The sequence below is a fragment of the Triplophysa rosa genome, linkage group LG15 (genome assembly GCF_024868665.1).
Source record: "Triplophysa rosa linkage group LG15, Trosa_1v2, whole genome shotgun sequence".
NCBI classification, from domain to species: Eukaryota; Metazoa; Chordata; class Actinopteri; order Cypriniformes; family Nemacheilidae; genus Triplophysa; species Triplophysa rosa.
Genome location: NC_079904.1, coordinates 13,666,940 through 13,680,848, shown reverse-complemented (window position 1 = coordinate 13,680,848; position 13,909 = coordinate 13,666,940). Strand labels below are relative to the sequence as shown.

The window sequence follows — 13,909 nt, the reverse complement described above, 5'->3', positions numbered from 1 at the left end:
AATTCTGGCTCCACAGATTGGTTATGTGTCTATATGGGCCACAGATTAGATCTGTCACTTTAAGAAAGTACTCCTAAATCAGCTTGTTATGTATATAAAAGATGCCTGCCAACAGAATCTGTATCTTCCATTTCAACCTCCCCACCACCATGGTCCAGACCAAATAGGTTTTAAAGGATGTCAGCGACAAGATTGTAGACCTGCACAAACCTTGAATAGGCTACAGACAGAAGCTTGGTGAGAAGGAGACAACTGCGATTATTTGGAAATAGAAGAAATACTAAATAACTATCAAATGCCCTTGGTCTGGAGCTCCCTGCAAGATTTCCCCAATGGGGTAAAGATGATCATGAGAAATGTTAAAGATCAGCCCAGAACTACACGGAAGAAGCTTGTTAATGATTTCAAGACAGTTGGGACCACAGTTAGCAAGCAAACCATTGGTAACACGCTATGCCACAATAGATTGAAATCCTGAAGCACCCGCAAGGTCCTCGTGCCCAAGAAGGCCTGTCTGGCTCGTCTGAAGTTTGACAATGAACATCAAAATGATTCAGAAAAGGCTTTGGCGAAAGTGCTGGCACTGCTGTGAGACCAAAATTGACTCCTGTTTTTGGAGGGAGAGAAATGCTGACTATGAGCCCAAGAACACCATCCCTACAGAGAAGCACAGTGTTGGAAACATTATGTTTAGGGCTTTTTATCTCTGCTACGGGTACAGGATGACTTCACGTGGACTAACCTGTATCCTGACACATGTGCAAACCTGGTGACCCACTATCAGAAATGTCTTACCTCTTATTTTTTGCTCGGGGATCAAATACTTATTTCACTGACTGAAATGCAAATCAATTTATAACCTTTATATAACATTTTTTCCCCTGATTTTTTTTAATATTCTGTCTCTATCAGTTAAAATAAACCTACCATAAAAATGATAGACCCTTCATTTCTTTGTAAGCAGGAAACTTACAAAATCAGCAGGGGATGAAATAATGATTTCCCTCACTGTGGTATGTGTTACTTACATGAATGCTCTGTATCCTGCTGCTGAGATGTTCTGCAGTGTTCTCTCCTCTGGTGGGAGAACTCAGAAGTTCTTCAAGTTTCTCCCAGTGTTGATTCAGAAGAGTGTGGCTTTCTCCTATGAGACGTTCATATTCCAGCCAGAGCTGCAGTGCATTCTGGGATTTCAGTAAGTCAGCACGCAAGTCCTTAATGACTGCTAGATGCCTGACACACAAACACACACAAAGACAAAATCAGACACACAAATATGTCTAAAAAATATATTTTTTAGGTAAACATTTATTAATATAATGGTCCATATATGTAAATAGACTGCCGTTACCATTGCTTGCACTTTTTTGTTAGCACTGTTAGCGCTGTTTTTTATTTAAGAATTGATTGTTGTTTCGCTAATCTGAAACCAGCTTGCTAAATTATGAGCAACTCACTTTTTATAGAAATCATATGAGAGATGCAACAATACTGTTACTTCTAAATGATTAGGAGATTTACAAATAGTGTAATGTCTACATAAAAAGGACATCGCTGAGTCGAAAACGTAGCAGGCTAGCACATGCAGTCAAATGAACTACACTTTAAAGGGCTAGTGTGCATTGCAGTACACTGTATGAATAAATAGAAGTGGGCTTAAACAAAACTGGCAGAGATTGGAGAATAATATGAAATACCGTGTTTTCTCCATCTCTAATCGATCAGACAGCAGTGTGGCTGTACAGGGGTTGAGTTTGTCTCTTAAGTTACAGAGCTCTTCATTTAAGCAAGTCCATGTCTCTGATCTCTCCAACTCCTTTTCAATCTCCTGTAAGTAAGCAGGACATCATCAATTACAGTGAAAAAATAGGATAATCTTGTTGAATTCTAATGTGTATAGACGGTTTCAAAGCAACAACATAAACAAACGTTACTGCACATGCACACTTTTGTGGCCCAAACATAACTTCCGGTACACATACGCAAAGAATAAAGTCTCTGTAGATTATATCTGATAACAAGCAAAAGAAATAAAAAGGAAATTACATTAGCTAGCAAGTATTATTATATTACTTAGTATTAGTAGTATTATTAGTAATTAGTATTATAGCCAGTATTATTTTGGGTTACCAGTAGAAGAACCGCTACTTGGCTAAACTTAATGCAACAGTTGCACGACCCATTCAACAAATTGTTTATTTAATAAAATTTATATTGTTAATTTAATACAATTATTATACAATGAAATATTTTTAAATTAATATTAAAATAAATCAAATGAAATATAAATAGTTATATTATGGTAACGCTTTACAATAAGGTGGCGGTGCTATTAGTAAATGCATTAGCGAACATTAGCTAACAATGAACAATTTAGTTTTCCAGCATGTATTAATCTTTTTCATGTTAGTTCAAGTCAATACAGTTATTCATGTTAGTTCATGGTGCATTAACTAATATTAACAGTGACATCGTTTGATTTTAATAATGTATTAGTAAATGCTAAAAATTAACATTAATTAATATGAATAAATGCTGTAGAAGTATCGTTCATTGTTAGTTCATGTTAGTTAAAGCATTAACTAATTGTTAGCAAATAGCACCTTATTGTAAAGTGTTACCTATATTATTAGCCACTAGCCATACCAGATACCAGGAAGTTAACTGTAGGCCAGCTGCATGCATCCGATGAAACCGTCTATAACAACGCTTCAATGCTAGCTAACATTACGATTACCAAAACATTTATAATTTTATTTCAATTTTTGCAGTTTCGTCAGTCCAACTAACTTGTAAATGTTGCACATGAGCTCTGCTCTGCTCAGATGAGAACACAGGAACCCTGCAGAGCTCCAGTCTGTAGATCAACCCGGCGGTCTTCATGCCCACTGCACTCATTTCAGATTCAAAGTGAACCCACTCATCCCTGACTGGCTGCAGGTCGGCCCTGAGAGCGTTTATCTAGGAGAGGACGCATAGCAGTTCAGATGATACAAACATTTTATTACCCAATGAAAAGTTAAAATTACAAATCAAAAGATTCTGAAATCGGATTGTTTGAGCCACTTTTAAAGCTGATGTAAGAGATCAAACAAGTTTGTTGACTTTATAAAAACTTTTCACTACTAACTAAAAATATCTATCAGTGTATATCCTTTGAAGAATTTGACCTCTTTCTGTCTTCTAACATCATGAACATTTCCACCACATTTCAGTTGATGTACTGTGTTTAACAGCATTACTTGGTGGAAATGATGTAAACCATTTAAACATTTTGTGACAAAATCTGTGAAGTTGCAAATGTTGCCTGGCAACTGTAAGCAACCTCTCGTTGCTTACGGCAGTTGTATCACAACAAACAATACAAGAACACTGATGCATTCTGTGTTTAAAAAATTACCTGTTGGCTTACAACTTGGCAGTCCTGGACGGCTGAATTCACCTGCATGGAGAATGCTTCATCTCCCGGGTGTCGGCCATCCTGCTCTCCAAACACGTGGAGAGCTCGGAGACCCAATAGTTCAGAGGAACTGACTCTCAGCTTTTCCTCCATCTCCTGAATGACACAGTAAATTTCACTTTCTTATTCTTATCCTTACTCACCCTCACACAAACAAAAAAAATCAACAAACCCAAAATCCTAAAGCAAGTTGTTATGGATAAGAGACCCACCTTACACTCTTGTAGTGCCTGATCAATCTGTGAACGGCTGTTTGGTCTCTTGCTGTTTCTCACCAATTCCAAACACTGAGAGATCGAGTCGCGAATACGAAGCAATTGCTTTTCTCTGTTTGCACAAAGCTGCCATTTGTCCTCTGTATCATGTATCTACAAACAAGAGATAAAAAGATAAACAAACAGAGGAAAAAAACAGAACAGAGGCCAGAAGACCCGGGTTGTTAAAATTGTAACCACGTAGTGAATTTCATAAATTTTATGTTTGGCGCTTATAAACTCAAACATGGATGGATGACTTTTACTTTTGTATTCACCTCGGTGTCAATTTTGCTCTGTAGTATAAGCCATCTCAGATTCAGAGCTCCCAGTCGCTCAGCAAAAATGATGCAATCATAGCGATCGGTGGGTTCATTTACAGACTGGTTCAGGAAGTCGAGACAGGATTGGTGGCAGGTTACCTCAGCCTTGACATCCTAAGAAGCATGAATGCAATGAAAGAATGCATCAAAGGGTAAAATATGACTTCAAATAACGTATGCAACTCGTGATACATAACAGGAAGTCTTAATAAACCCAATAAAGATGTTTTCGACTCGCATCCATTGAAAGTCAAAACTAATTACTCTAAAAACCAGAACGACACAATAATTCGTGCAATACCTTCAAAGACTGTAGATGTCTAGACAGATCCGTGGAATCCAAGACAAGATGGACCCCAGATCCTTCTTGTTCCAGTCGACTCTCAACATGGTCTAGACAGCAGGTCAACTCATCCAAGATCTGACTCTGAGACTGACTCGCCAGCAGCTAACAGGAGGTCAAAAAAGATCCGTAACAAAAAGAAATGGCCAGACATTTGCGTTTAATGAAGGAATGTAAGCAGTAAGAACATAGGAAACAAGGGGAGGGAGAGAAAGATAGCCATGTTCCCTACCTGTTGTTGTTTCTGGTGAAGGGTGGGCAGCACGTTAGTGAGATGTATCCAGTCCCGCTCAAGCTGAGCCAGACGTCTGCGCAGTTCTGGAGCCTTGCTGTCTGTCAGCTGCGGTATACGTGTACTGGCGCACACTGCAGAATCTTTCTGCGCAGATCTGATGTTCAGCTCTCTAAAGAACTCCTGTGATATACACACACAGACAAAACCATAACTATAAAGACACATTTACTTCAGATGTTCAGGACTGCATGCGGACAACATGAGAGAAAAAAATAAAACAAATAAACAAGTTCTAGTCACCGTGATATGGCTAAGGATGAGTCTGGAGTCCTGAAGATCAGAATCAGAGACGCTGTTCCACTTTTGAACCTGTTCATTTGTACGACTCATCCACGCTTCTAGTTCAGCTGAGTCTCGCTGAAAGCTACAAAAAACAACAGTATTGCACACCTTATTATAATTATAATATATAATTTCTCATAACAATGTGTGTCCTCTAAACAACTTATGGCCATGTAATTCTGACTAGATCACAGGCCTGATGTAAACACATTGTGTATGGAACAGCTAATGTATTTTGATGTAGAAAAGCTTTGAAGGTTCCTGTTTTCTCTAAAACGAATGGATTCTTAGCTATTATGGCTTTAATTTGACTGAAAAATGTTTAGCCATCCATTAAGTGCCTTTGTGAAGACATAATTGAAGACTGAGAGTCTCATTTGAACGAATGCTTGTAAAAAAGAAAGGCATCTACAATAAAACCTTTCACTTCATATATTACTGTGGAATACTATTTAATTCATCCAACAAAATTACATAATTGCGCTTTTTATCATTTGTTATTATTGTGCATGGTCTTTCCAGCACCTTTCATAATTCTTTCTGATGGTTTTTGTAGAGTGGATCTTCCGCTCTAGTTGTTTATGGAGCTTGTGCCAGCGTGTCAACTGCAGTGAACTTGGAGAGGTTTGGTCTGGTCTCTCAAAGCAGCAACCTTTGTTCTGTAGGGTTCTGAGTTGGTCATGAATCTCTCCCACCTGAGGTCTCATGTCTTCAAGGGCCTTGTGCAACCCCTGACAATAAGAGAGAGAGTAAGCAAAAAGACAGACAGACAGACATACCATGTTTTTAACAAGCAAAAGGGATTTTATTTTCCTATTTTTTATTATCTGTTTATTTTATGCTTCTCTTCATACTTTATTCCACAGTATGCAGTATAATTATATACACAATAATAAAAATATGATTTTATTTTATTTTTAGAAAAATCTTTTTTTTTTTTTTTTTTTTAGTAAAATTATATATACAATAATAAAAATAGAGAGAAATCTAAAAAACTATTTTCTAAAAAGAAAACTTAAAAAGTATAAAGTATAATGTGAAGAATTTACAACAGCAATACAAATAAGAAAGGAAACATAGCGGAGAAGTATTCAAGAACGTTTTTCAATGTACTTTGTACACAATAAATATAAATATGACAACAACTGACTTTTAATATGGTTTATTTCTGACAATAAATAATGCTTTCCCCCAAACCTTATTATAAAGTATTGTGTTATTGCACTATCTATATCAATTTTTTTATGCTCATTTTCTTTGCTACATTATAATTTATCTTAACAATATAAATACTGATATTAAACAAAATACAGCATTATGTGAATTGGATCATAGTCCTACTTATTCTCGCAAAACCTCATTTCAATTTGCTCAGTTCTGAACAAAACAAACAGGAAACATTGGTGATGATTTGGGTGGTATTAGATGTTCTGATATGGTTAATAATGGCATTGTGCTCTCAAAGTTTGAGAAGCACTGCTCAAGCTCATCTCATCTCATCTGCCTCATCATCTCCCCCTGCTCAACTTGAGTGGCTTATAGGGACATGAGCGAGTTGGACGTACATCTATTACAGGCACACAAAAGGGTTGCATTCTAGTCCTCCCAAACCAATCCAGTTGAGTAATGAGCTTTGGTAGTCAGAAGGGGGAAATAATGCGAAAGCAACTGTTCATGGCTGACTGTTTCGCGTGAGTCAGTGGATCTGAGAAATGAGCTTTCATAATTGTGAGGGGGACAAATAATACAAGAGCTGCCCATGCAGGCAGCAGAACATGAAGTTCTGCAGATATGGCAACCGTCATTCTCGGTAATTTAATCTGGAACGAAGTGTGCCGGACATAAAAAAAGAAGATTCTATTGCAACATATAGCCAATGAACAGAGAAGATCCCCTTTGATTCTCTTTTGCCCTCCCACGCCTACGTGTAGCAAACACTACGATTGCTTTTGCTGCTTTAGCCTAGAATGCAACCAAAAACAATGTCTTCTACATCATTAAAATGTTGCAAAATATAGTTTTACTGCTGATAATATATTTTCATGACCTACACATTTTCTGCATTCAATCACTATTGGCAGGTGGCAAATGTATTATTTTTACACAGATAAAACTAACCTCATAGGTCTGCAGCTGTACCTGCAGGTCACCCTCCGGCCCTGAATCTGCTCTCGAGATGTCGGACTCCAGCTCATCCAAGCGCTTACAGAGTTTCTCTGTGACATCATCAAACCAAGACCATTCCTGCAACACAGATACAGAATGCTAAGAAAGATTCATTGTCTATTTCACGGAACTTTATATGAAACATTTTATTTTGTTTCTCCCTCTTAATTTACTTTAAATATTTAATAAACAAACTTTCATAAACCTAATGATTAACAGATTTAACAAGCTCAGCTAAGCATACAGTTTTAACAAAAGAAAAACACTGAACTGTACTGTACCTCAAGGTTGTGTTGCATTTGGACCCCAAGGATTTGTGCTTTCTGCTGTAGTTCTGATATTAACTGCTCCACGTCTGCCTGGCCCTGCAGCACCCCCTCTGGCAGCCTCTGGGACGGCAGCTTAACCATTACAAGCCTCTGTTGCAAATCTCTGAAGTATTTCTGTTACCAGTCAAGTGCAAACAATAAGTCAAGACGATAAAAATGGACATAAGTTTTTAGAGCTATTGAAAGAGCTATTATTATTATTAAACCCCCACAGGCCAGTTGTGTACCTTGTGAGCTATGAGCAGACTTTGCAGCTGGTTGCAGTCATCTGGGTGTGTATCCTGACTGCGCTGCAGCCGTTCAAAACCCAGCTCCTGGAGAACCCTTAGACCTCTCAGAAGAGCTTCAGAACATCTGTACGTCTCAGAATCACTCCATCCCACTGACTGTCGGCGACAACGTGCCAGGGTCCGTGTGTCACCCTTATAGAACATTCAACATTAGTAGACCAAGTAAACGACAGACAGCAAGAAAAAAAAGGAGTTGGAACCTTGGACTTGCTTGAATATTATATGTTAGATAAAACATGAAATGGGGAGATTTTTTTTTCTTACTTACAAAGAAACAAAGAATGATACTGTTTTAGTGCCACTTTAAAATTGTTTTTGATTACATGATTATGAGATTAAGTTGTAAAATTCTGAACAAAAAATTCGATGAATTTGTAAAATTCATAACAATACGAGAATAAAGTAATATTCGGAAAAGGTACTGTATAATTTTGTATGCTTTATTAATAGGGTGTGTACTGTATTTTGGCACTAAAGTGGTGTCTTAAGAGAGAGAGAGAGAGAGAGAGAGAGAGAGAGAGAGAGAGAGAGAGAGAGAGAGAGAGAGAGAGAGAGAGAGAGAAAGAGAAAGAGAAAGAGAAAGAGAAAGAGAAAGAGAAAGAGAAAGAGAAAGAAAGAAAGAATGAAAAGAAAGAAAACCTTCAGACAAAATTTTATTACTTTAATGTGATCACTTTCTTCAATTTTATGTGGCACTAAAGTGCTGTGTAACAAGAAAAAGAAAGAAAGAAAGAAAGAAAGAAAGAACAAAGGAAGGAAGGAAGGAAAGAAAATTAGGAAGGAAAGAAGAATAGCAAGAAAAAAAGAAAGAACATATCGGAAGAAGGGAAGACAGAAAGAAAGAAAGAACAAAAAAGGAAGGAAAGAAAGAAAAGAAGGAAGGAAAGAAGAATAGAAAAAAGAAAGAAAGGCAGAAAGAAATAATAGAAAAAAGAAAGAAAGGCAGAAAGAAATAATAGAAAAAAGAAAGAAAGGCAGAAAGAAAGAATAGAAAAAAGGAATAGATAGAAAGTATACAGACAAAAAAATATAAAGAAAGAATGAATAGAAAAAATGAATAGAAAGAAAGAAGGAATAGAGAAAAGAAGAATAGAAAGAAAGCATACAGAGAAAAGAAAAAAGGAAAGAATGAAAAAGAAAGAACAAAAAAGGAAGGAAAGAAAGAACAAAAAGATAAAATATTATGACTTTAATGTGATAATGTTCTTATATTTTATGTGGCACTAAAGTGCTGTCTAACAACAAAGAGAGGAAAGAAAGAAAGAGAGAGAGAGAGAGAGAGAGAGAGAGAGAGAGAGAGAGAGAGAGAGAGAGAGAGAGAGAGAAAGAGAAAGAGAAAGAGAAAGAGAAAGAGAAAGAGAAAGGGGGGAAATAATGAATACCTTCAGACAGGCAGAGTCCTTGATGAGTTTAGTTAAGGTCTGAGATTCTCTGGCTTTAAACACGTCACTCTCTGACAGATTCTCTATAGTCTGTAAATAGGAAATAAAGTAATTTAGAAATACAGAAACAGTCAATTTCTCTGAAAAAGCCGCTTTAAGCTTCAGACTGTCGACTAGTGAACACTACGGATTAATTGCAAACACTATTGCAGACAGAAACAAGTTGACTTTATATAAGTATTTTTGCAGATCTGAAACTGACCTCTGCTGAATCCTGGCATGATGCTGGAGTCTCCGGTCTTTCCTTTAATCTGAGGAGAATTTGGGCCAAACTCTCTTCATCTTCCCCTCCTTTAGACTGTGCCAAATCACTGAATGTTGTTGCACTGCAACACATAAAAAATCAATTAAAAAACTTAAAAAATATATGATATTCAGTGAATGCTGAGTCTTTCACTAGTCTCTTATTGACATCTCAATGAAAGTCTTGAAATAGAATTGAGTGGGATTGTTTCTTACAATGTGTGTTGCTGAGGCTGGATGTTGCTCTGGTGAGCAATGATCTCAATCAGATCTTTCTGCTCTTTTATCTCACACTTCATCTCCTACACAGAATAAATATATATGTTCATGTCTGTTCACATGTGAGACGAATACTAAACTGCAATTTAAAAGTACCAATAAATGTGAGATTTGAGATTACCAGTGTCATTTCTTCCCGTGATTTAGTATCTTGTGAAGCAAGCACAATGGACGAAGTTGTGAAATCTGGCGGCTGTGTCCTTGGATCAGTTGTAATGCCTCCAGGCTTGTTTTGGTCACCATCAGCAACTTCTGCTTCTCTGTCAGATGCCTGTGAGTTTGAGACTTTCTTACGGACAGGCAGGTTCACTTGATCCCTTGTGTCTGTTTCTATGGTTATAAATCCTTTGTTCTCATCTAAAGACTCTTTGGTCAAATCACTGGTATCACTGGTTTTTAACATGGTGTTGTTCGAGTCTGTTCCAGGCTTTGCGGGGACTGCTGCGGTTACCTTGGTAACCGGGTGTTTGTTCTCATCTTCCTCTGTACTTAAAACTGTATCTTTTTTCGGTACATTGGGTTCTGGATAACTTTGATTTGTAAACACTTCAAAGTGTTGGAGTGTCGGTGCAGCAGGACAGGTAATATGCTCAGTAACTGATCTGTCGTCTGTCACAGATATCTCAGAGAGCTGAGGATCCGGTAAACAATGCCCTTGGTTCGATTTCTGCAACACTGACGCATTCTGGGCTGCGGCCAAATCCACCTTCACATCTTCTGGAAAAGATTTCTAAAGACAGATACAAGAATATGACATATATTTAGCCAAGAAATATTATTTAAAGCTTCTGGCTAGAGCTAAATTCTACTTTGTGTTTGAACTTCTATAAACTAGTAGAAGACAGTTTTTTCCACCAAGAAGGTGTTGGAGGTAAAGTCAGAGCCCAGTATAGAACCATTCTGTGTTTCCACAGCATAACAGATGGTTCTGAGCCTTTGGATCAGCACCAGCCCCATAATCCGAGAAAATCTCAAACCAGGAACTACGTCAGAGGCCGAGAAACATCACCGGCTAGACTGAAGCTATTCGAATGTAGACTGCACACAAGGCTAGATAAGTTCTATTACATCAATCAAGTTGACGGTTCATATAGGTGACAATACACAGCCACTTTGTTCCTGTCGGTCTTCAATCAAAATATTTGACATTTCTATAATACAACCGCAGACCAATCCAACTTTTTTTTTCAAACCAGCATTTCTAGATGTATTGTGGTCACTCCAGTCCAGTGTCTGTTGAATTTCAACAAAATCAAACCTCAGGAGTGACAAAGTCATCCAACAGCAATGTGAAAGATTGACAGCATGACAAGACGCATGAAAACTGTGATAAAAATCGAGGTTATCACATAAAAAAATCTTTTTTGATCTTTCCCTAAATAGATGTACAAATATTACTGTTGTATTGCTTAAAAGTGAATATGAACTTGCTTTCGTTGCAGTATGTGAGGTCTGAAAAATACAGAGCATCTTTTCTTTTATTTTGACCTGTTTCTTCAGGTCTCATTTTCTGCAAATAAATGCAAATAGAAACAATATTTTTATTTGAAATTTGGTAGAAATATTCTTAGTAGTTCACAGAATGAAACAAGAACAATAATTTTACCTAAACAGTAAACATCTACCTATAAATAGTAACTTTCCGAAAAACTGAAATGATGCTTTGAAACGGTCTCTTAATTATTTCCACGGCTGTATATGTAAATAAATGCCATGAATGTATCTGCTCCAGCACCATCTGAATGAAAACATTTGATAAAGTCTATACCTTAGTGACACACTTTGCTTCGGCAGTTGTTTCATTCTCCCATTCTTCTGTTGGTTTCTCATCTAGGTCCTGATACAGCGATAAAAAAGGAAATGATCAGAGATGATGTGTGATGAGTGAGAGGAATAAAATGCTTACAGGAGCAGAGCACCTATTAGGTAAAGTAGAAATGTAGGTAAATTTGCATTGAATGCGTTGGCTCTTAGAAAGGAAAAGCATGTGAAACGCAGTCTGAATCATGAATGAATAATAGAATTGACATTTACATTCTGTGATAATGATTGGCTGACTGTATTTTTATTTCACCTATCACACAGCTACTTATCAAATAAATGAACATATAGCGGTGAGGTTGAGAAATTGCAACCAATGCCTCCCCAAATCCCTCCCTTTCGAAGCACAACGGTGGCTGCACAGAACTAAGATGTCGTCACATTTTCTTTTCTCTGCCGAAGGAGATAACGTTTACGAAAAACACACTCTCTGTTGAACAGTAAATTTGTCCGTTTAGGGCTACTGTAGAAACATCATGGTGGATTCCATGTAAGGGGACTCGCTGTGTATGTAGATAGAAATAGCTCATTCTAAGGTAATAAAAACATAACGCTTCATTATGTAAGGTCTTTATACACCTCTGAACACATAGTTATGTATATTATATTGCATTTGATCCATTAGATGTCAATAGATCCTCCAAAAAACTACACACTGGACTTTTAATGCAGTTTGAAGACTACAGAGTGTTACACTGTGCTAGTTTCATATGTCAAATAGTAAGCAATTGGTTGGTCATGTAAAGACCACTTCAAAAGATGTAAACAATGCTGGTCCTGAAGAACATCCTGTTTCAGTTTTTTAACACTACACAAATGTTTAAACAAAATACAACCAACAGGACATTTAAAAACGTAAATAATTAAATCTTTGTTTGAATCTTATTTTGAAGATTAAAAACATAAAATAAAAAAATGAAACTGGAAGTGCTTCTGGACCAATGTTTACATCTTGCGAAGAGGTCTATACTTGTTACTAGTTGATGTACAAAAATATTTTTTTATATTCTTATCGGTAAATATATTTCTTATCAGTGAAATAATATATGAATGTTGTTGATTAATGATGATGTGGGATAAAAAAATCTAATTGTGATTCCCTTTGAAAATACTTAGAAATTAAATTCTCTACATAAAGACCCAAATTTTGACAGAAATTTAAATATTTTATTCAGGATGTGGCAGAGGAATAAATGAAGCCTCAACTTCAAAGTATATGTTTTATCCAGATTCTTAGCACGCTCTGATTCTAGTAAGAAAAGTTGTAAATGTTGACAGCTGTACCTCTGGAACGCTGCATGTGAGAGTTCCTGAGGATGATGACTGACTGCCGTCTTCTTCATCGTCATTGTAAGAGCTGTCTGTTGACACCTGCTTAACAGTGTCAGGAATATGAAGATATATTATTCCTAAAGCTCATATAAATAATAGACAGCACAGAGCTGATGATCTGAATTTACTTGACTTCAAATGATCTGATCAAGTGCAGTGTTGGGTGTAACTAGTTACTAAGTAATTAGTTACTGTAATTTAATTACTTTCCCCTTGAAAAAGTAAAGTAAGGGATTACTCTTATTATTCTGTAGTTTAATTACAGTTACTTCTGATGTAATTGAACTAAATACTGTGTAATATATTCAATAGTGGAGATAACATCAAAATGATAAGTCTAACTTTAAAATGTATGCTAATGTATCATTCTCACATTTGTAAACTTTGGTCAGTTAATAAGAATAATTTATTTAGTTATTTATTTAATTGAATTAAGTCATCCTTGAATCAATTCTAATTAAGGTTGATGTAGGATATATAAAGTAATTAGTAATAAGCAATTACATACTTTTTGGAGAGAGTCATTTGTACAGTAATCTAATTACACTATTGAATATGTAATAAGTAACTAGTAATTAATTACTTTTTCAGCGTAACTTACCCAACACTGATCACGTGTTGGATATTTTGTAAGGAAAAAGAAGTTACCGTTTCTCCAGTGGAGAGGTGTGGCAAAGTGAATCCAGTGGTTTGATCAGAAGTGGGGATCATTTCAGCTGGTTGACCAAGAGAGGCCTGAAGAAAGATACAGCACAAATGATAAAGATCCTAGTATGAGGTTATGTGTTTTATTGCCTTTTTAATAGACAACCCCTTTGACCCTTTAATCAAGCCCATACAAACATCCTGTTATATTCTTGTAATCTTTAATTCTTCAAAGACATTTCAAATGCAAATGGTCATGCACAAAGCTCATCAGATACCAAACTACTATCCTAACTGGATACTACAGTCTTGATTCCCCAGCACAACATGCTGAGCATTATCAGAATGTTCCCACACACAACATCTCCCATCTGAGTCTGCTTTCAAGCACAGAATGCTTTCCTC

The 13,909-nt window shown here is 36.6% G+C and overlaps 1 protein-coding gene across 1 annotated transcript in view; it reads right to left on the bottom strand.

Annotated features, from left to right (window-relative positions):
• The window catches only part of LOC130565982 (uncharacterized), a 98,506-nt gene that overhangs the window by 29,755 nt on the left and 54,842 nt on the right, over window positions 1-13,909 (bottom strand). The window contains 20 exon segments of the mRNA XM_057353185.1: window positions 1,029-1,233; window positions 1,698-1,828; window positions 2,791-2,961; window positions 3,401-3,556; window positions 3,673-3,828; window positions 3,993-4,151; window positions 4,339-4,485; window positions 4,613-4,795; window positions 4,916-5,039; window positions 5,483-5,688; window positions 7,076-7,201; window positions 7,405-7,566; window positions 7,680-7,874; window positions 9,125-9,214; window positions 9,387-9,510; window positions 9,644-9,729; window positions 9,828-10,436; window positions 11,475-11,543; window positions 12,812-12,901; window positions 13,508-13,594. Of these exon segments, the coding sequence (XP_057209168.1) occupies window positions 1,029-1,233; window positions 1,698-1,828; window positions 2,791-2,961; window positions 3,401-3,556; window positions 3,673-3,828; window positions 3,993-4,151; window positions 4,339-4,485; window positions 4,613-4,795; window positions 4,916-5,039; window positions 5,483-5,688; window positions 7,076-7,201; window positions 7,405-7,566; window positions 7,680-7,874; window positions 9,125-9,214; window positions 9,387-9,510; window positions 9,644-9,729; window positions 9,828-10,436; window positions 11,475-11,543; window positions 12,812-12,901; window positions 13,508-13,594 (3,276 nt within the window).